Source organism: Scatophagus argus, chromosome 16 (assembly GCF_020382885.2).
Source record: "Scatophagus argus isolate fScaArg1 chromosome 16, fScaArg1.pri, whole genome shotgun sequence".
NCBI classification, from domain to species: Eukaryota; Metazoa; Chordata; class Actinopteri; family Scatophagidae; genus Scatophagus; species Scatophagus argus.
Genome location: NC_058508.1, coordinates 8125326 through 8146053, shown reverse-complemented (window position 1 = coordinate 8146053; position 20728 = coordinate 8125326). Strand labels below are relative to the sequence as shown.

Here is a 20728-nt window from a genome sequence, read left to right as displayed (position 1 = left end):
TCGTTTCTCTCAGAAAGCGCTATGTGAAGATGAGGGACAGCCTGGTTCGCTTCCGCTCTCTCGTCCACATGTACGTCAACCGAAAGCGATACATCAAGGTACATGAAGTCCACTCTCAAAAGACAACACATCTCCTTCGCTATCTAGAGACGATGCAACCTTTCATACCCCTATAAATCACTGCTGTAGACTGTAGATAAGTTTGGAAATGTTACAAGTTTTTCTTCAGTAATATCGTAGCAGCTGGATGTTAATCTGTTCAGTGTGTGATTTCTGTGATCTGCTGCAGATGAAGTTTGAAGCCCAAAGGAAAGCTAAGGAGGAGAGGAGGAGGAGAGAGATGGTGAGATGGAAGTTTGGACAGGATTTACACGAGACTTAAAAGAAAAACTCATGAATAAAAGTGATGTGTTCGCTCGTTTTACTCTGATTGAAGGAAACTTTTAAATAAATAAATTAACAGTGCCTCTTTCAGGAGCTGACCAAGAGGGAGGTGGTGAACGTGACACACTTGGTGATCCCTGCAGAGCTGGGCACGTTACTGCAGACAGCAGGAGGTCTGGAAATCTCTTTCTCTGAAGACCGCATTGTGTAACTGTGTGTAACCACTTTACACACGGATTATTCATGAGCCACGAGCACTTCATTCAGCTAATCGAACATGTCTCATCTTATCTGCGCTGACTGTGGCTGCTCCAGAAGGAGACCATAAGAGAAAAATGACAATCAACGAATATTTTTAGAAATAGGCTTTACTCATGCCTGGTCAGCTTTAGCAGTATCAGTTCAAGTAGCACAGTCTGCGTTCATACAGTTCTAGCAGATTAACTCCAGTTTTTGTTAGTCTTCATGCTGAATCATACTTCATACTCCCTGTGTATTTGTGTGCTGGTTGACTTGTCGTTTCTCTCTCGTGTTGCAGTGAGGAGAGAGCTGCACTCAGACTGTTTGGCTCTGCTTCAAGCTCCTCATATCCAGGAAGAAGGTCAACTCACTTTGCCTCTGGACATCAACAACTACCCGTTCTACCGCTACGTGCAGATCTACTTCAGGGTGAGATGTTCATCAGTACGCTCACATTCAGCTTCATTCCAATAGATCAGATTCAAATGTGTTGTAGATTTCCATAAATGTGATGTATCCTCTGAAGAAGTCACCCAGGGAAGCAGGTGTTTTATATGCTCCCTGACTGATGAAAGGAAAGGACAAACTCCAGAAACTTTACACTCATGTGGAGGAATTGATGCAGCAAGCATCAGAAACAGCAAAATCATGTTGTTGCTGGTGGTGGTTCTTAATGGTTCTAAATGTTCTTCTTGAAAATGATGTAATGCAAGACTGTAAAACTCTGGTCATATCAGCATGAGGTAGGGACCTGTCCATCCACTGAAAGTTCACCAAACTTTTGAAATATTATTTGTAATTTTTTTTCTCACCTTTCTTAGTCAGAGAGGACTGTCACTACACCACTGAGTTAATGCACCTGGAAGTGGATTTGTTTAGAAAATCATGTAATTAATGTATAGATTTATTGTCCTTCCTAGAAAACAATGTATTTGTTGCTGTATAGGAACCAAAGTTTGGGATGTTGACGGCACCTCTGGAGTCACCTCTGACCCGCGTAGAGGATGACCTGACAAGAGAAGCTCTGGAGCTCTTCATCATGGTGGGCAGACTTTTCTAAAGAAACATAGATCTGATATTTAGATTAGTCCCTCTTTCTGTGACATTGATCTCTGAAACAAGTAATCTAGCATGAGTTTGTTGCAGTGATATACACAGCCGAATGATACTGTGAATCAATAAATGTTGAAAAATGTATTTTCATAGCAGTTATCTCTTGTCATTTCTTTTTCGAAAAAATTGCTAACTACAAGACTAACTGAAAGCCTTGTCCTTGACACGCTGTAAGTCAGTTAGCTGTAGTGGTTTTTGCCTCTATTCTGCTTTCAGGTGTTAAGATTCATGGGGGACCCTCACCTGAACGGGGCGCAGGAGAACATGTTTGGGAACTACATCATCCAAAGGGGCCTGTCGTCTCCAGGGTTACGTGATGAGATCCTGGCTCAGGTCGTCAACCAGGTGTGGAGGAACGTGAACATGGACAACGCTGAGAGAGGCTGGCTGCTGCTGCTGGCTTGTGTCTGCAGCTTCGCCCCATCACCCAAGATGGACAAATATTTACTGAAGTAAAAACATCATTTTCTACACACGTGTGTAAATGTGGGCTACATGTTAAGACATGAAATATGAAAGAAATGTAACTTTTTTCTTAATTTATTCATTTTTTTCGCTTTATGCCTCCATTATAGGAAAAAAATTAAAAATTCATTCATTCATTTACACAGTTCATCACAGGCTTTGTGCTGGTTACAGTTTTGATGAAGTAGTAGTTAATGTTACATAACCTCAGTTGTTCTTCCTGTCCAGATTTGTTTCTGACCACGGACCTGTTGGTTGCCAGGCGTTGTTGCAGCACAGACTAATCCAAGCCAATCAGAAGACACAGCTAGGCTCAGGCTCCGCCCCCGAGACAGCACGGACCTATCCGCTGTCACTGCTGGAGTGGACAGCCAATAGGAAGAAGGCTAACATGGTGTTGCACGTGCATTGTTTTGACGGTGAGAAGCATCTTGACTATTTTGGCTTTGCACATAATGGGGTATTAAATATAAATATAAAATATTCAGATAATTTACTCAATACCTCAAAATAAAGCTAGGGCATGTTTATGACAGGGACAGCTGACATCACTTTTACTGAGTGGGATTAATTACAGCGCTTGATCACCGTTTGTTCATTACTAGTTAGGATCGGGTGATGAAACCACAGGACGCTTTGAATTGGCTTTGCACAATTTACTGCAGTTTGCTTAATGCTAAATAACTGGTGTTATTTATTTATTAAAAACTACAAAACTACAAAGAAATAGTTAAAGTTTATTGTATTCATTCATATTTCTCTGTAGGAGGATCATTCCTGTGTCCAGTCCATTCCTGGACCAGTGGAGAGGACTTAGCAGGGGACATACTGCGCCACAGGTGCTGAGATCTCATAGAAACAAAATTTCTGTTGATTTACTTAAGATAGGTCTTTCATGCAACATAGTTATATTGTACAGTATGGAGTCCTTTAAGTAGAGTATTTCCAAATTACAGGCAGATATTTGAAGTCTGTGGTTTAACTTTTAGGGGAGTGTCTGACTGGTGGAGGGGGAGTTCAGTTCTGATGAAGGAGCACGGCCAGTGGGTGGAGTTGGCGGGTCATGACTACGTGATGGACCTGATTGCAGACCTTGAACTTCCGGCTGACTTCCCAAAGCAGAAAAGCTACTTCATTATCAGCACTGACGACCCTGCTAGAGTCCGAGCTAATGCCAGCCTGTCAGTACACAAAACACACACTATATGAACTATATGAACTATATGAAATATAGGCATTTACATCAAAGACATGAATTTACCTGTAATAAATTTACCTCTCCTCTCCTCTCCTCTCCTCTCACAGTGCTTTGTTTGGCAGTGGCTTTGACTCTGATGAGGAGCTTCCTCCTGCCTTTCCTCTTAGCAGCGGCAGCAAACCAGCATACAGTCTACCTGACTCTGATGGTTACTACAGCCATGGTACACACACACAGACACACACGCACAAACACAATCCTGTCCTAAACTATGAATAAGAATATATACAGCATTGGCAAGTGTAATAAGTGTAGTAAATGGACTTAAGTGTAGAAAGCTGCAATATAATGTGTTATAGTTATTAGTAAAGTCATGGATAACAGTGTAATATCATTGTTTGAAGCTACTCTGCTGTCTGTCTGTCTGTCTGTCTGTATCCAGTAGAGTCTGATGCGTTCAGTGACGGTCAGACTCAGAGAGGAATGGACCGCTACCTGGACAGTCTGTTTGACCCTGTTCTGTCAGACAGCAGCATAGTGAGTACTGATGCTGATCACATCTGGACTATACTCACCAAACCATTAGCTAATTGATTAATTAGTCTGTTTAAATGTCAGATGGACTGTAAAACATGCTGGTATAGGAACTGAATTCACTTACCTTCCCAAATGTTTACATTGTTTTGATTGTTATTTAGAAGAAACAACCAAAACAGCTTTTAACATGTGTTAAAGGCACACAACAAATTTCCATCCTGCATGTGCTCTTTTGACCACAACACAGAAGAGTCTGTGGAGAACACATTCATTCAAGTACTGTATTTGAAACGCATAAAAACTGCCTCATCATGCTCCCTCCACCTGATCTACCATGGAAGGAAAGCATTGATGGATGGATGGAACATGTGATCCACTGCTTCTGTTCGTGTATGAATGGAGCAGACAGGAGGGATGATTAGGTTACTGAGTGACCTACCGTATTTGACTGTAACAGCAGGCAGCACACATGCACAACTGCAAAAGGCCCTATCAAACAGGAAAACATTATTTCAAATTAAAACAACATTGCATCCATAATTGGAATTTTGTGAACATCCTGTGCAAAAAGTGTCCTTGAGACCCTTTTTTTGTTTTGTTTTTTACTGTCAGCTGTCAAGCAAACAGCATGGGTGGTAGCATTAGATCACTTCACATTCTTCTTGTTATTATTATTATTCTTTTAATTTATCTCTGCAGTAAAAGGGAAAACGGAATAAAGCTATGTAGTGTTTTTACTGTGAGGAGACAGTGGGGTTTGTCATATTGAAGAATATGTAGCTTCTCCTCCAGGGTGTACGGTACTTCCTGCAGAGTATTCAGTTCCTGCAGCTCTATTGACTCGCTCACAGAGAGTCTGAATCAACCAATACAATCCACTCCCTCTCTCCATGTACACCTTTTACGCATTTCTTCATGTTTCTAAAACTTTACTTTCTGAATATCTACAAGCATCCTTTTCCTTCTGCCGAATCTCTGTTCGCTGCCTCTCTCTGGCTACCAGGACATGGAAAAGACTGGAAGTTTGTCAGAAAGGATGAAGGGAGGAGGTGGCATCACAGGAGGAGGAAGAGGAGACGGGGAGAGTCATTCAGCTCCCAGCCGGCCTTATCCACCCGGAATCCATCCTGGAGGTAAGACTCTGACATTAGTCTGTTTGTCTTGTTAGTTATGTCCAAAGTCAATGCAGATTTATAATTTTATTTAGTTCTGTGTGTTTTATCCTCATTTAACAGCAGGTCATTACAGACTCTACTGTTTTCTTACTCTTATTTTCATTCTTCTTTGTTTTTTTTAGGTCTTTTCTTTTTCATCTCATGCCCTGCCACTTAAACTTTTCCATCATACATTCGTGCTTCGCTAGTATCAATTATTTAGCTTGTTCTAAGTTGGTTCTAAATCCTCAGCATTAGTCTCTAGTTGATAAATAATTCACCATCTTTCATATTTCACAGCTTCCACAGAATGTTGAAGTCACTGCTGAGTTTCAAATGTTTTAGATTACTCTCCTATAAACTTTAACTTCTTGCACAGTTATTTATATCTGGTCACTGGTGAAACGGACTGCAAGTGTAAACAGACAAATAGACATTGAAAAAGGCAGAAAAAATTGTTCAATGCAGTTTAACACAGCTACAACAAAAAGGAAGGTGAAAACAGAGAAAAGAAAGATTATTAGCAATGTATTTATTCTTGTCATTATTTTTGTATTATTTAAGGGCAAGGGCTTAAGTGACACTGAACAGGACTGAAGTGTGAAGGTTCAGGTGTACAGTTCACCAGCCTTAAATTGTCACTTGGACAATGTAATGAGCTGTGTCTGACCTCATAGATAATGCATAGGCAGCCATTCAGTGTAACCGCCACTTTGCTCTGTATAGGCATCTGTCACTCTCCTTGTGTCTCTCTCTCGCTACACATACTATTCTAGAGCTACCATTCAGTATATAGGCAGGCTTGTGGATGGATCTCTCTGTGGCTGTTTGAAAGGCCATGCAGCAGTTGATCTTCAAGTCTCAGTTACAAATTTATGACATTCTAAATGTCTGTGGATGCTTTTTACTGGAGCCTTTCACCCTATCTTTGGAGACTAAGTAAATGTTAATATTTCCAAGCTTCTGAATGTCCAGGTGTTTTCTATCACTCATCACATTACCAGTACAGTACCACGGACCGTATGAGCTCCTCACTGCTCCTGTTGGACAAGGTCCAGCACAGAGAGTAACAGCAGAGAAGAAGGAAACGACTGTCCTTGAGTTTACAATGTGCATCTCAGATACAGTTCAAAAGACAGTTTACCATTACTTTGTACATCGATGTGAAGCATGCTGTTTTGGATCTAAACAATATGTCAATAAAGACAGTATGTCTGGTTGTAATCATGCCATAATTTGAAGGCTGATGCATTAGTTTAATTCTGCTGTGAAGCACTGATAACATGTAGCCAGCAACCACATGGAAACCAGTGTTTACATCAACAAGACAGAGTCTAGATGATGTCAGCATGCTAATGCACTGATGATTAACATTGTTAGCATACTAACATTTGCTTATTACACCAAAATGTTGGTCATATTGGAAAAATGATGCCGATCCATTTGGTAGATGACATATTTCAGTATGGACCCCAGGTGGTGGACTGACCAACCCACACTCCCAACAGAATAGCAAACATTGCCATCTATAGAGCTATAGAGCTACACCTTGAGCTTGGCTAAAAATCATTAAAGTAAACATGAAGTAAACTTGTGCTTTCTGACAACATTTCAGTTCGTATCAATCAAAAATATAAACTGAAGATACACAACTTTTGTAAGATGTCAAAGCTGGCCCATTAACTGTTGTTGGAGACTCTTGTTGTGAAGTGCTGATTAACTTGTCCAGTCTTGCCTGCCCAGCAAGAAACCATCAGTTAAGTCCATTGAAAAGAGAGGCAGACTCCTGGAAGCAGCACTGATCTTTTACTCTGTTCACTGCCTGTCACTCTTAAAGCCGTGCCAGTGCTTCCAGTAGCAGGAGGAATGATGCCACCCATCCCTGCCATGCCAGTCCCCTCCCATCACCATCACCGGGAACTACACCAACAGCAGCAGCAGCAGCAGCAACCTCTAGAACAACACCAGCAGCAGCAGCAGTACCACCAGTACAACCGCCCCCCACAACCCCACCACCAGCAAACCTCTTCTACTACTGCTCCTGCTACAAATGTGGCACCCACCCATGCATCCACTGCTGCCTCTGCAGCTGACAGAGATGCTAATGTACAATCCCATGTCACTAGTGTCCCTGGTTTGCCAGGGGCGCCCTCGCTCCCTGCCACGCCTGTGGTTTCAGGCTTGACTGTGATGACAGGTGTACCAGGTACAATAATCAGGTGTACGTTTCCCAGCATGTTTGGCCGGATGCGTGTGGGCATGGTGAAGTTACAAGAAAAGTAGTTTTTGTAAAAGCCACATCAAACCTTTCTATGTTTGTTCTGAGGTTACAGTTCCTCTGTATGCTTAGTTTGAAGCACAGGAATCTATGTGTGAACTTGTTGCAGTGAACTCTGTGTGCTTCTGCTGTTTTTCTAAAACAAAATCATATTTACTAATGGTGGCTATGTTTATATGTTTCTACCTTTCTAGGATCCGAACAGGCTGTACTGACCCAACAGCAACAGGCCATCATCAACCAGCAAGCTATCATTCTGGTTAGCCACATCTCCTTCTGATTATGTGTGATGTTAATCCCAGCAAGCGGCCCTGTTTGGCTCTCGTCACTGAGGGATCATAGCTGGGCACCACATGGGATTTCCACTGTGTGGTCTCTGTGGGCCCACAGCTTATTTTATTCCCAAAGGGCCAATGAAATAAGATATTTTTGTTGCATTTGTCTGAGGTAACAGTATTGTAGCACTTTTGGCCAGTCATAATGTTAAAACGTAATTTCAATACTTGCTAGCATCTTAGAATCAACTTTATTAGCAGTATATATATTTTTACATACACATACTGAATTTGACTTCTGCATTTGACCCATCCTTAGTTGAACACACATGCAACACCCGGCAAATTACATGCAGTGAAACACACACAGGAGCAGTGGGCAGCGTCAAGCGCCCGGGGAGCATATTGGGGGGTTAAGTGCCTTGCTCAAGGGCACGTCAGACGGCTAGTGAAGGGGGGGGAGCATTTTTTTCGCATTAATCACTCCACCACACCCAAATTTTTCCTGCCCGTCCGGTGGGGGAATCGAACCGGTGACCCTCCGATCACAAGCCGCTTCTCCAACCTCTAGGCCACGGCTGTCCCCAAAAAGTACATCATTCACTCCAAAACATTTATCTTTAAAACTGAAGGTGTACCATGGTTGAAATATACTGTATACACAAATGTGCATGCACACATACACACACATAAATATAGATATAGATATATAGATATATACTGTATCTGGGGTTGTATGTGTTGCAGGCCCAACAGATGACCATGCAGGCCATTGCGATCCAGCAGCAGATGTTATCATCCTTCCCCCCTGTTGCCCCAGCCCCCCAGTCACCACCCATGCAGCATCATCACACACCCAGCCCTGTGAGTAAACACACAAACACATTGTAATGTGTGGACATGTATATGGCCACACCTACCAGCATGCTTACAAATCAGAAATATTGTCTTGCAATAAACACAAGCACACCTATTAACACTTCTTGTTTTTTTTCCTGCAGACTAAAGAGCATGAGCAATCTCCATACAAGTCTGCTGCTGTTCAGAGAAAAATGAGTACGTATGTGAATGCCACGATTTCACTAAAGTTTTCTGATGCCTCATGCTTCTCTCACTGGGTTCTCTTCATCTAAAAGTGACTCAAAAAAATCATACCACTTTTGTGATTTGGGGTTGGAAAACCCTCTGCATAAAACACCAACTCTGACCTCCGCATCTTCAGTTTGAATCTGACCTGGGTGACGATTACACATAACACATAAAATTAAGATATATACAATTTTAAGGTGTTACTGCCAAAATGCTAGTTCTGACAGCTCTCAACTTAAATAGCTCTGTATGTCATAATGGAGACAGTGGTTCTTTGAGTATTTCCATGAATCTAGTGGTTAGTGTAAAGTTTATGTGCTATTTCTTGATTAGATCAAGTTGTTTTTCACAATTTTCATTTTTTGATATGTGGCAAAAAAATGCAACAGCTGCTGAATTAAACCGTCAAACAACTGCACTTGATCTAATAGAAAGCTAATATTCCAGGTCCAACACGTGGCCCCCCTCCTGAAGACGTGGTTCGATCCAGTCAGACTAACACAGAGCGTATGGATCCCAGCCACGACATCAAAGACATCATCAAACAGCACCAGCCTGCTGGTGCATCAACTTCTACTGGACCTGCCACACAAAAGTAACATGCTTGTGATTTTGTAACTTAAGTAGTGATACTGATAATAGTATTTTTCCTGTCTACCTATTTGCTTCTTATCCTCTGTGTGTGCGTGTAGGAAAGGTGATGGTAAGATGTTTGTGAAGAAGCCAGACCCACATGATGAAGCTATGGAGATCCTTAAAGATCAGATGGCAAACCCACCACAACCGGTACCTCAACACTGCACCTACTGCACAAACACATGTACACACACACACACACACAGGATATAACTTTTTTTTAATGTCTCAGAGTCAAAAGAAGCCTCATTCCTCCCAAGATAAAGAAGATGGAGGACATAAAGTTTCCAAGAAGACCAAGTCTCACCCTGCAGGGCCAACTAGCTCCAACATAAGCCCCACCCCTCCTCCAGGTGAACCTTTCACTTACTGACGTGACCAGTGTAGACATCCCCAATAATAAACAGCAGAATGACAGAAAGGTCTTGTCTTATTTCGCACTCATGTATGGAAAGTAACATGGGTCAAAATACCTTGCGTGTGTGTGTTCCAGTTTCCAGAGAGTTGCCGGTAGAGGAGGAAATCATTCAGACTCAACTCCATAGTAGGACCAGTGATGAATATTACACATATACCAACGTTCCCTGGAAACTGTACATGAGGAAAGAGGTGAAAATATGATCTCACAGACACATAAATGGACAAAAATGAACTGTATTTCCCTGAAATGTAAAGTTGCAATGAAGGACACAAACTCTAAAAGCATTTCTTGGTTGGTCCCTGTCTGTACGCAGGTTTTCTATCCAAAAGAAACCTTCAACAATCCACTGATTCTGGATCTGCTCTTCAGACAGGTTTAATCTGTATTCATTGTTTATTTACATTTGTTTTTCCATTTAGTTGTGTATTAAGTCCATTTATCATTGTATGCCTAAATCAATCAGATTTGTTTTTTCATAATAGTAGATTCTAGTTTATGCTAACCATGCAAATAGTAGTGGTTCTAATATATTCTAATGTTTACAGTAAAAAAAATACATCACATAATGCACTTTTATGTATTTTATGATCATAGCTTTTGCTCTAAATCCCCCAAATATGATTTCCTGTAGCAGACTGTTTTTCCCAAATGTGTCTGTGACCTGCAGGTTGTACATGATACCTTCTCTGAGGCCTGCATCCGTATCACCCAGGAGGAGAGACAGAAGATGAAAGCTTTATTTGGTATAAAAAACACACATCCCTGAATGATTGAACTGTGTGATAAAATGGTTCAAAGACCTCAGACAGTATTCCTCTTACAGTCTGTGAAAAATCCTTTCAACACCTCACGCTTACCATATAGTCTTACTTTACTTAAAATTGTTCTCTTTTTTTGACAGCTGAGAACAAAGTGGATCAGGTTTCTGGAACGCATGATGAGAACGTGAAGAAGAAAGTGGTTGCCATGGCCAGAGACTCGTGGGAAATTTATTTCTCCCGCCTCTTTCCAGCCTCTGTGAGTTCTTATCTCTTTCTCATATGTGACTTAACCTGAAAAGTTCTTACTCAGCCTTTTAAATGTGTGCCTCTACTCAGTTTCATGTGTTTTTTGTTTGTTTGTTTGTTTGTGTGTGTGTGTGTGTGTGTGTGTGTGTGTTCCAGGGCAGTGTGGGGACAGGAGTGCAGGTTCTGTCTGTGTCTCATAAAGGCATCAAGCTGCTGAAGATGGTGAGGAGCAGCTCTACTGCTCCAGACTACTTCAGAGTGTTGAGGCCTTACAGGTGAGATGTCTCCACAGGTCATCAGTCACTCCACTTTTTCAGGTCTTCATGTCTTATTATCAGAACATCTATTTAAAAAAAACACAAAACTTAGAAAGGGTGAAATTAAATACTGATAGTTGTCTAAATGTGATTGGTTAAACTCTTAATTCAAATAAAACACCAAGACAAGTGACCTTCGTCAACGTTCTGTGTCGAGTACCACAGTGATCTGACGGGAAACCCGTTTCTCTTTCTGCATATCACTTCCTGTGCAGCTACTCGGACATCCTGTTTGTGTCGATTCCATCCAAGAACATGCTGGAGTTCAACCTGACCAATGAGAAGCTGATCCTGTTCTCGGCCAAGGCCCCGCAGGTCAAACACATGATCGACTACTTCCTCACTGAGCTTAAGAAGGTCAGAGGGCACCTGTGTTTTTGTGTGATAATACAGCCAAGGCTTTTGGTGTCACTGGTCTGATGTGTGTTTGTGGTTAAAATAAGTATAGTTTGTCACATATTGAGAGTATGCTGATTTGGCCAATAATTATTTTTCATAAAGCACGTAATTAGGAGCTTAATTTGCTTTTATCATATTCAAAATCAAATGGATAATAAGACAATAAGCACAAAAGGTTTAGAGAAATATTGTAAACCATAAAGCAGCATAATAAAATCCCACAAAGCAAACAGATAAAAACAAGAATTTAAGAGTTAGCCTTACACATCAGCTAAACATCACTTTAATGAAATTTGGTATGTCACAAGAGACAGATTTAAAAAAGAACTGCCAAAATTGAAGTTTTTGTTTATACGTCAGAAGTATAAAGCAAGAAGTTATGCACACAAGGTAGCAGCAAACACATGAATGTAAACTGTAAATTGCAAGGAATGTAATGATTTGTTTGGACCACTGGGGATTTCACAACATATCATTGTCAAACATGTCACGTCTCTGTCAGGACTCAGAGTATGTGGTGGCAGTGAGGAACTACATTACTGAGGACAGGACTCTGCTCAGTTTCCACAAAGGAGACATCATCAGACTGCAGCACATGGACGGACTGGAGGCTGGTGAGACGCACACTCAAAAACGCATGCAACACTCACACATCCAGGACTGGCACCATGATATCTTTGTGAGCCTGTACCTGCTTCTCTGTGCTTTATGCCATGTCTGTGAGGCTCTCTGTGTGTGTATATGTCCATGTGTGTGTGTGTGTGTGTGTGTGTGTTCAGGCAAACGTTACGGCTGCATAGTGAGGAAGAAGGTCATACTTCTGGAGGAGCTCAAGAGAGACACTCCTGAGTTTGGTGGGTTTGGTAGAGCTTTGTGGGATCTGTCATGTGTGTGTTTGCTTTTCTGTTTTCTTTTTATTGGTTTAAGGATTTGTTTTTTTTTTAATATTTTGGAGTTTTGTCCTGTGGCCTGGTTGGACACAACAAAAACATTAAAAGGCACCACTTGTGTCTTTTTCTGTGTTTTGTTTAACAGTTTAGGGTTTGTTGGTAGCACTTCATGTGTTTCAGTGTTTGCTTATGTCTCTCAGTGACTGTGTCTTCTGGGTGTGTGCGCAGGCTGGCGGTTCGGGGCTGTGTATGGAAAATCGGGAGTGTTTCCCAATGAGTACGTCCATCCCGTGGCTGCCCCGGACTTCCTGGTTCTCCCCCCTGACCGTGTGGAGCCTCGAGACAGACAGGGACGAGTGGCTGCATCTGCTGCTGTCGCCGTGGCAATGGGCTCAGCTGTAGCTGCCCATGAGCTTGACCTTTCCACAGAGGTGCAAATTGGGGAAGTTGTTTAACCCCATTAGAGCAGCATGTCTCTAAACCGCTGTCCTACAGAGAAACATTATTATTAACATTATAGTTATTTTCAGCTTCCACAGTACGTCAGGAACAGTATACACAGCATATGTTGGAATATTTTGGTTTGCAGAAATGGAAATATTCTGTAGATAATTACATCTTTGGTGTTCCTTTAACCGGCACTGGTGCTTAGCTTTTCATTGCTGTGGGTGCATGTGTGTGTGTCAGGTAGTAAATGAGATGTATGGAGACAGTGTGAGCGTCGAACTGGACCAACTACCTCTGCATAGCAGCCAATACCACATGACTGAGTTTGCCAAGAAGTACTTCAGAGAAGCTCAGAGGAACAGAAGGTCAGACACACAACGTGCGGCTGAATAAATGAAAACATGTCAAAATGTCCTCCCTTCAAACGTACGGCTCACTGTGGTTGCTGACTGTTTTTTTACCAACAGTGATCAAAAAGCCAAGAAAGGGAAGGAGGGCAGGGACCCTGCTGACATGGTCAAATTCTCTAAGGTAAAAAAAATGGTGGCAGGGTCAAAACTGTCCCTATCTTTCATATAATTTTAATGATATTGTGTACATTAATACTGTTGCACAAATATATTTCTTGTTTTGGTCCCTCCAGTCTCCGATCCAGGAGTCTCTGATCGACTTCTCTGACAGTGGGATGAACAGAGTGGCTGCTGACATCTTCTTAGGTGAGATGAGAGTGAAGAGAAGAGGGGTGGAAGAGGAAGGTAGAGGAGTGGCTACTACAGATAATTACTGTTTGATATTTGTATTTGTACAAAGAAACACAAGTCGTTCAGGTCATATTTATGAGATAATTTGTGGTATTCCATGCTGACGGATGTTTTTGTTCAGCCATAATGAAGTTCATGGGAGACTTTCCACTGAAGGGTCAGACTGAACAGGACCTGGTCACCACTATTCTGAAGGTACACACTCACATAAACACACATTAAGATAATAAACTGATAAACTTCCTTACACATATGTTAAAGTTAAATGATAATGAAATGTCCATAAGAAGCCTGAAAGAAACTTCAGTATTTGTGTGTACTTTTACAAGCTTTACTGAAATGTGTGTACAAATGTAGCTAAGTGGTGACCATGGCCTGATGAAGGACGAAGCCTATTGCCAGGTGATGAAGCAAGTTACTGCCAACACCAGCTCCAAACCGTAAGACTGTTGCATTTAACATCAAGTGCTAACTGAAGATGTAATCTTTGCCGACATGGCTGTAGTGTGTGAGTATATTTTTGTGCAGGGACAGTTGTCAGAGAGGATGGAGGCTGTTGTACATCCTGACGGCTTTCCATCGCTGCTCTGATGTTATGAAGCCATTTCTGCTGAAGTTTCTGCAGGACGCCTGTGCCAGCCCTGGGATGCTGTACCAAGGTAGAAAATACACCACCACCACACCACACTCATTAATCCATCACTAGCAGTCTATTCTGAGTTACTGTTGATCTTAGTGCTGATCAGCTGCTGCTCTTTATTGACAGGTATTGCCAAGGCATGTGAGCAGAATCTGAGGAGGAGTTTTCAATATGGTGGACGCACACAGTATCCCAACAGCATGGAGCTCAAAGCTATGCTGGTTCGTCTCTAATTCAGCCATGCAGTCTGTTTATATGGCTTATATAATCAGTGTGTGGTAGAACTACTGTAAAATGTAATCAGAAATGGCAATAAATACCAATGTTAATGTCAATATGTATAGCATATAGTAATAGTAATATATAGTATTAACTCCTTGTTGGTTGCTTATTTGCAGGCGGGGCGGAGCTCGAAGAGACAGCTGTTCCTGCTGCCAGGGGGCATCGAAAGACACTTGAAAATCAAGACATGCTCTGTGAGTGGCTCACACACACACACACACACACATATATACACATTTCCCATGAAACAACATTGTATTGATTATGGGTAGCAGGCCAGGCAATAAGTGGCTGGAGCTGCATTGACAGTAGCTTTAACAAACAAAAACAGATGCTGCATTCATGGATTAACATGACGAGAATTTCTTTGTTTCAGGTTGCTTTGGATGTCATTGAGGAGCTCTGCTATGAGATGGGATTGCACAGGACGGAGGCTTTGGATGAATATGCTGTCTTTTTGGTCACACACAGAGGTAACAAGGATCTAGCTTGTCACAGTGAAGACCTACAATGCAAGCACTCTTTACATATGGCAATACACCACAGCTAAACAAGTAATAACTGAAGTGTGTGTCTGTGTAGGTCAGAATGTGCGTCCTTTGAATAAGCGTGAGTACATCCTGGACATTGCAACAGAGGCAGAGCCAGTGGACACCAACTACAGTCTGTGGTTCAGGAGAGTCATATGGAGTCTGGCTCTCAAACTTGACAACGAGCTCTATGTCACCATGCACTATAACCAGGTACACGTCTACTGAACTTATGGATGGCTGATGTCTTGTTTCAGGTTCTGAGATCTTGGTTTGGATTCTTCCTGTGCGGCTGCTTTTACAGAAATTCACAGTATCACAAGGAGATGCAATAGTTGTTACCTCTAGACCAGATTTGCGCTCATCTTTCTTCCACTTTATGGGTATAGGAAACTGTTGACTTTGTTTAAACACACATTTGAGTGACAGCAGACTCATTTCAACTAGCACAGTCAGGAAGATGCGTCAAGATTTTATAATTTGCTGTCACGAAGTAAGAAGTGACATACGGTAAAATAAACACTTAGAAAACTTTTTTTCTGTCTGTGTTCAAGGTGTTGCCAGACTACCTGAAGGCCTTGCTGAGTGTGATTCCTCAGGGTAAGGCCAGTGAACAGCATCTGCAGCAGATTGCCAGACTGGCAGGCCTACAGCACCGTGCCAAGGACACCATCTACCTGCCCACCCTGTAAATATACAGAGACATATACATGCAGCACTCAGTCACAACAGGCCAATTGCTTTCCACATCACAGGACCATGAATGTATATGTTCTTTCCCGAGCAGGGTCAGTACCTCCATAGATGCACAGACACACAAATCCCCCCAAAAACATGACCATGTACATGCACATATGACAATTGCAGGTGCGGTCTCAACACTTGTGGACATTGACTACTTATGTGGAAGACCCGGCCAACATACACATCTAAGTTCTGCCATTGGGGTATCATTGGTTTGCTTTGTGTGTGTGTTGGTTTAGCCGCGAGGTGCAGGAGTGCGTCCCCCCACCGTTCTACAGCAAACAGGGTTCACAGCCGTGGCTGAATATGACAACTCAACACATGCAGCAGGTTCAGGCCTTAAACCCACACCAGGCTCGTGCACAGTTCCTTGGTAAGACTGTGTGAGGTTTTGTACATACAAGAAGTCAAAAAAAAAAAAGAATATCAAAGAATTGTTTTTAGAATTATTAACAGTGCAGCAAAGTAGAGCTTTAAAATTTGTATTGAAAAGTAGTGTAATGTAAGTACAGTTCTTTAAAATAACTGACTCTTGGCTTGGATGTACTGCCACATCAAAAGTGACCTCTGGGTGTGTTCTCGCCCAGGTCTGGTCAGTGCCTTTCCCATGTTCGGCTCCTCCTTCTTCTACATCCAGAGCTGCAGTTCCGCCTCCATCCAAGCCCCATGCATCCTGGCTGTGAATTTGAATGGACTGCACTTCCTCAACAAGGACACTCATGTATGTCTCAGACTCACGATCACACTCAAACGCAGATCCGGTCTGTTTAATACTGCATGCTTCTCATTCCAGGACCAGCTGGCAAAGTATGACAGCAGGTGGCTGAATGTGTGTAACATGATGAATTTAAAACAGGATTTGTGCTTATTTAATACTTGCCTTGATTAATTTATTTTAAAAAAAGAAGAAAAAAAGAAAACAAAGCATTTGGCTCCCTCTCCTGGTTATTGCTGATTTCTGGACATCCATCCATTTTTATTATCTACTTTAGAAATAAAAGAGCAAATATAACTCTCTAGATTTTAAATCTTTTAACATGTCTTTTATGTGACTTTTAATATGTGTGTCTAACAGTCAGGATATGTTTGTAAGTGTTTCTTGTCTGTATATTCATTTCAGTACCGTGTGTATTCAGTTGTGTCTGTGTGTGTGTGATTAGGAGGCCATGGCGCGTTTCCCTCTGAAAGAGGTCCAGTCAACTCGCACCCAGAGACCGACTTCAGGCTCCAGTTATCCATATGTAGAGATCATGATTGGAGACCTACTAAACCAGCGCATCACACAGCTACAGCTGGAACAGGTGTGTTTGTGACAGAGAGTTAATTAAAGGGGTCATAATATTTATAATGTTTACTGTGCATTTCACTCACTGTGTCTGCGTGTGTGTTTTCAAGGGCCTGGAGCTGTGCCGAGTTATTGCCATGCACATGGAGAACATGTTGTCAGTGAGAGAAAAGAGACTCACTTTGCCACCAAGTGAAATCACCCTGCTATAGCACAAACATGCACATGAACGAACACAGAAAAATCACACTTTATGCCTTATAAATGTCCTGCATCTACCTCTGTACAATAGAATATTTTCATATGTAAAATAAGATAAGTCTTTTATGGATCTCTGAGTGGAAATTTAGTCATTACAGCAGCCAACAATCAGCAGGACAAGACAGTGCAAAAGTACAAGAAGTTATAAAAAATATAAAAGATTCGAAAAAACACAGGATTATATTAAAAAATACAAAAAATACATGATTGTGTAGGTGATACATACATATATTCAGTTGAAGTAATGCTTCTGTAATGTGATGAATGTATTGTGATGATGCTGATGACAGAGTTTGCATGAATGATAAAAACAGAAAAAGGAATATAGTTCACATATCATGACACACACACACACACATACACATGTGTTTATGCAGTGTAAGAACTAGAAACTGAGAATCAGACCAAACTCATTAATGTTTTTAGTTTGACTTTTTTTTTTAGCCAAAACTGTTAAAGATTTTGTCTGCCACGGCTGCTTTATAGGACTGATTATTTTGACTTCCCCACTTCTGACGAATTATGTGATTTGTTTAACCTTGATCCAACAGCAACATTGAATTAAAATGTGGTTTTGCACTGAGGGAAGGATCCCCTGCTATAGTTGGCTCTCCACAAAGAAACTGCAATGTGTGAAACTGAGATGAATAGCTAGTGAATTTAAGTGTAACCTTATCTTCCCTTTAACATAAACAGATGGTTGTTTGGCATGATAGATATTTTTTCAGTAGGCTTGTATCTACATGCAACACTAGCTTACATAAACTATTTGTGAACGAAGAGTAAAGCACCCACAGGAACAGGCCACAAATTTAATTCATGTTATTTTCTTCCTTGTCATGAAATCAAGGAAAAGACACAACAGTGGAAACACATCCGGGGAAGCAAATCTTGGTTCACGGTTTTTATCGGCCACATCACTGAACACTTTGCACTAATTAAAATGATTATTTATACAGTGTATAGTTTTTGTAAATAACAGCTGTACATAATTAATGCCTGTGAATAATGTTGTACATTAAAGTTTGAGGCCTGAATTATTGTGTGAATTTGTTTTTTTCTCCAAAGAACTTTATTAACAACATGAAAAAAGGCACAAGAGAACACCCACATAAAATAAGCACAGGAAATAGAGTAAATAAATAAAAAGCAGATAACAGTTTAAACAAACACACGCAATAACAGAAATGAATACTAGAGGCTTTGACATAGACGAGGTGAGTGATCCGTTTGAACAATAGAAAATAAGCTGGTTTTGCTTCCTGAATTCTGAAAAAAAAATCCTTAAAATAATTTACCAAGTAAAATAATAATAATAGCATTTAGGATGAGTTCATGTTCTTTTTATCAAACATAGCCCAACAGATGTTTTCCAAGAAACCCTGAGAACAACCAGTAATTAACATCATCCCAAAATGTTTTACTATAATTACAGCCGTAAAATTTGTCGACAATAGAAGGTGAACAAGTTCACTTGCTTTGCCCTTATTAACTCTTACTAGGAGAGCCCGTCAGAGAGTTCCATTTTACACAACGGACTCACCGTTTATCATCTCGTCGTGGCGGGTGTACGTGGGACGGTCACTCGGCGCGTCCTTTGTTATAAAACGGACATACCCCATCCAGAGTGCTTGGCTGTGTGGGCGTTTCTGGGTGATTGCTCGCAGATTTCTTCGTTCTTATTGGTTAACAACAACGGGGTCCGTGTGAACCGGGAAGAGGAGGGGGCTGTGGTCAAACCCACCGCGACCTAAACAGCACCAGGAGGGAGAGAGGGGAGGAGAGCCGCAACCCGCAGCAGCAGCGTCGCAACCCCGCTTTCAGCCTGCATGGGCTAGTCGGTTAGTTAGCTTAGCATCGTCCGACTACGCCGCACCGCCTCTCCTGTCGCCGGGAACCCCGGGTTGTTATCTCCGTGTTTTGCTTTCCGTCCCCCACCAGTCCTGCCTTGCCCCCTGCTTCAAGATGATGAAGTTTAGGTTTCGTCGGCAGGGCACCGACCCGCAGAGAGAGAAGATAAAACAGGAGCTTTTCGCCTTCAACAAGGTAAAGTAACGGGACAGAGGAGAGAGAGGGAGGCAGGCTTTCCTCCTCTTCTTCTCTGTTCTTCTGCTGCCACTAAAAACTATTGGTCTCAAAACGGGACCCGGTTTTAAGTCGGGCACTTTGCAGTATCTGCCCCGGCCTCTCGTCTCTGTCGCTATTTTTCTGACTGTTTTCAGCTAGAGTCAGAAATGAGCTATGAACTGCTGCTGATGGACGCTGTACTTGGACGCTTTGTTGGTGTGTGTGTGTGTGTGTGTATTCCGTTGTTTGTGTGACGGCATGTTAATTGGCTCAATTCACCCAAACGAGGTCCGCGTTCAGAGTGAGCTAAGTACCCCGCAGTAAGAACTGAAGCGTACATTTGTAGACTCAACATCGCTGCGATTAACCACCAACAACAGATTGTGTCAGTGATATGGATTATCAGGCTTTACATTAACGAGCTTAGTTTGAGCTACGTTACAGCACTTTGATGCTTCGTGTGAGTGAGCCGAGTGACCCATATTTCATTCAGATATTGATCAAGATGGCTGTCAGTGTGGTGACAGCCTTAACTCAGGTTGTTTCAGGTTTCATGCTGGCATCACATTCACACGGATACAAACTTGCGCACGTTGAGTAAACCTCAGCTTTCTGAAGACTTATTTAACATTATCAGCCTTCCTGACTGCATGGATCTGTTCAGCAGATCCACTTTCAGTGAGTTGCATGTTGTCACTTTGACTAGTGGGAGCTGCAACAGCATGGTCTACACACTATACTTATAGACAGCTGTGCAAAGGGGCACCCACTGCTGTGGCCTTGAACCCAGGTTAGGTGAGGCCGCTGCACGCTGTGTCATCACCCAAAAAGTGGAGCACACTGTCCCAGAGAGCAGGGTTGACCAAACCTTTTGATGTCAAAAGCCACGCTGTGGACTGGGCTCACGCACACTGCATGACATGATAAAATGTAGCATCCTTATTATTTAGAAATGCACTGCAAATAGTGCTGAGCAAACGTGGAGAAATTGCAAACAGCTGTTTTTTTTTTTCATGCCTTCCTGCTCTTTCACGCTAGTTAATAAATGTACAGATGGGTGTTAAAACTTGTTTCTCAAATCAAATAATTACCTGAACTTGACCCTAAAACGCAGCATTAAAAGTATCTTATCCAATTGAATTAGTTTTTTTGTATGTTCTCACTGTTATTAAAACACTACCAGGTTTGTTCTGTTACTGAGAGATCAGCTTTACGTGGTCTGCAGGATTGCATTTCTCCTGGTTCGTAGTCCTGCTGAGGTCCATTCAAATCCTGAGGTTACTTGCGTAACCCTGGATTTCTGAGAAA

At 41.8% G+C, this 20728-nt stretch overlaps 2 protein-coding genes across 5 annotated transcripts in view; both read left to right on the top strand.

Moving 5' to 3' along the window:
* The window catches only part of myo15aa (myosin XVAa), a 45762-nt gene extending 27372 nt beyond the window's left edge, over positions 1-18390 (top strand). For 2 of the 4 annotated variants that reach the window (XM_046415368.1, XM_046415370.1), the window contains exons 25-67: positions 14-98; positions 290-343; positions 476-557; positions 923-1053; positions 1571-1666; positions 1954-2189; positions 2431-2621; positions 2969-3041; positions 3192-3383; positions 3508-3623; positions 3843-3937; positions 4941-5070; positions 6929-7297; positions 7564-7628; positions 8392-8508; positions 8646-8700; positions 9181-9328; positions 9426-9519; positions 9602-9722; positions 9863-9978; positions 10104-10163; positions 10458-10533; positions 10692-10807; positions 10954-11072; positions 11330-11471; positions 12016-12127; positions 12293-12367; positions 12632-12834; positions 13091-13215; positions 13318-13381; positions 13494-13566; positions 13733-13806; positions 13969-14051; positions 14140-14270; positions 14378-14472; positions 14650-14727; positions 14910-15006; positions 15116-15276; positions 15618-15751; positions 16047-16180; positions 16395-16528; positions 16968-17108; positions 17203-18390. In XM_046415368.1, the coding sequence (XP_046271324.1) occupies positions 14-98; positions 290-343; positions 476-557; positions 923-1053; positions 1571-1666; positions 1954-2189; positions 2431-2621; positions 2969-3041; positions 3192-3383; positions 3508-3623; positions 3843-3937; positions 4941-5070; positions 6929-7297; positions 7564-7628; positions 8392-8508; positions 8646-8700; positions 9181-9328; positions 9426-9519; positions 9602-9722; positions 9863-9978; positions 10104-10163; positions 10458-10533; positions 10692-10807; positions 10954-11072; positions 11330-11471; positions 12016-12127; positions 12293-12367; positions 12632-12834; positions 13091-13215; positions 13318-13381; positions 13494-13566; positions 13733-13806; positions 13969-14051; positions 14140-14270; positions 14378-14472; positions 14650-14727; positions 14910-15006; positions 15116-15276; positions 15618-15751; positions 16047-16180; positions 16395-16528; positions 16968-17108; positions 17203-17304 (5095 nt within the window). In that variant the 3' untranslated portion in view covers positions 17305-18390. The remainder of the gene's footprint in view (positions 1-13; positions 99-289; positions 344-475; positions 558-922; positions 1054-1570; positions 1667-1953; positions 2190-2430; positions 2622-2968; positions 3042-3191; positions 3384-3507; positions 3624-3842; positions 3938-4940; positions 5071-6928; positions 7298-7563; positions 7629-8391; positions 8509-8645; positions 8701-9180; positions 9329-9425; positions 9520-9601; positions 9723-9862; positions 9979-10103; positions 10164-10457; positions 10534-10691; positions 10808-10953; positions 11073-11329; positions 11472-12015; positions 12128-12292; positions 12368-12631; positions 12835-13090; positions 13216-13317; positions 13382-13493; positions 13567-13732; positions 13807-13968; positions 14052-14139; positions 14271-14377; positions 14473-14649; positions 14728-14909; positions 15007-15115; positions 15277-15617; positions 15752-16046; positions 16181-16394; positions 16529-16967; positions 17109-17202) is intronic. The other 2 variants (XM_046415371.1, XM_046415372.1) reach the window with 2 other exon arrangements.
* A 597-nt stretch (positions 18391-18987) lies between these two features.
* Positions 18988-20728, top strand: part of llgl1 (LLGL scribble cell polarity complex component 1) — a 29676-nt gene continuing 27935 nt past the window's right edge. Inside the window, exon 1 of the mRNA XM_046415374.1 lies at positions 18988-19399. Within this exon, the coding sequence (XP_046271330.1) occupies positions 19319-19399 (81 nt within the window). The 5' untranslated portion in view covers positions 18988-19318. The remainder of the gene's footprint in view (positions 19400-20728) is intronic.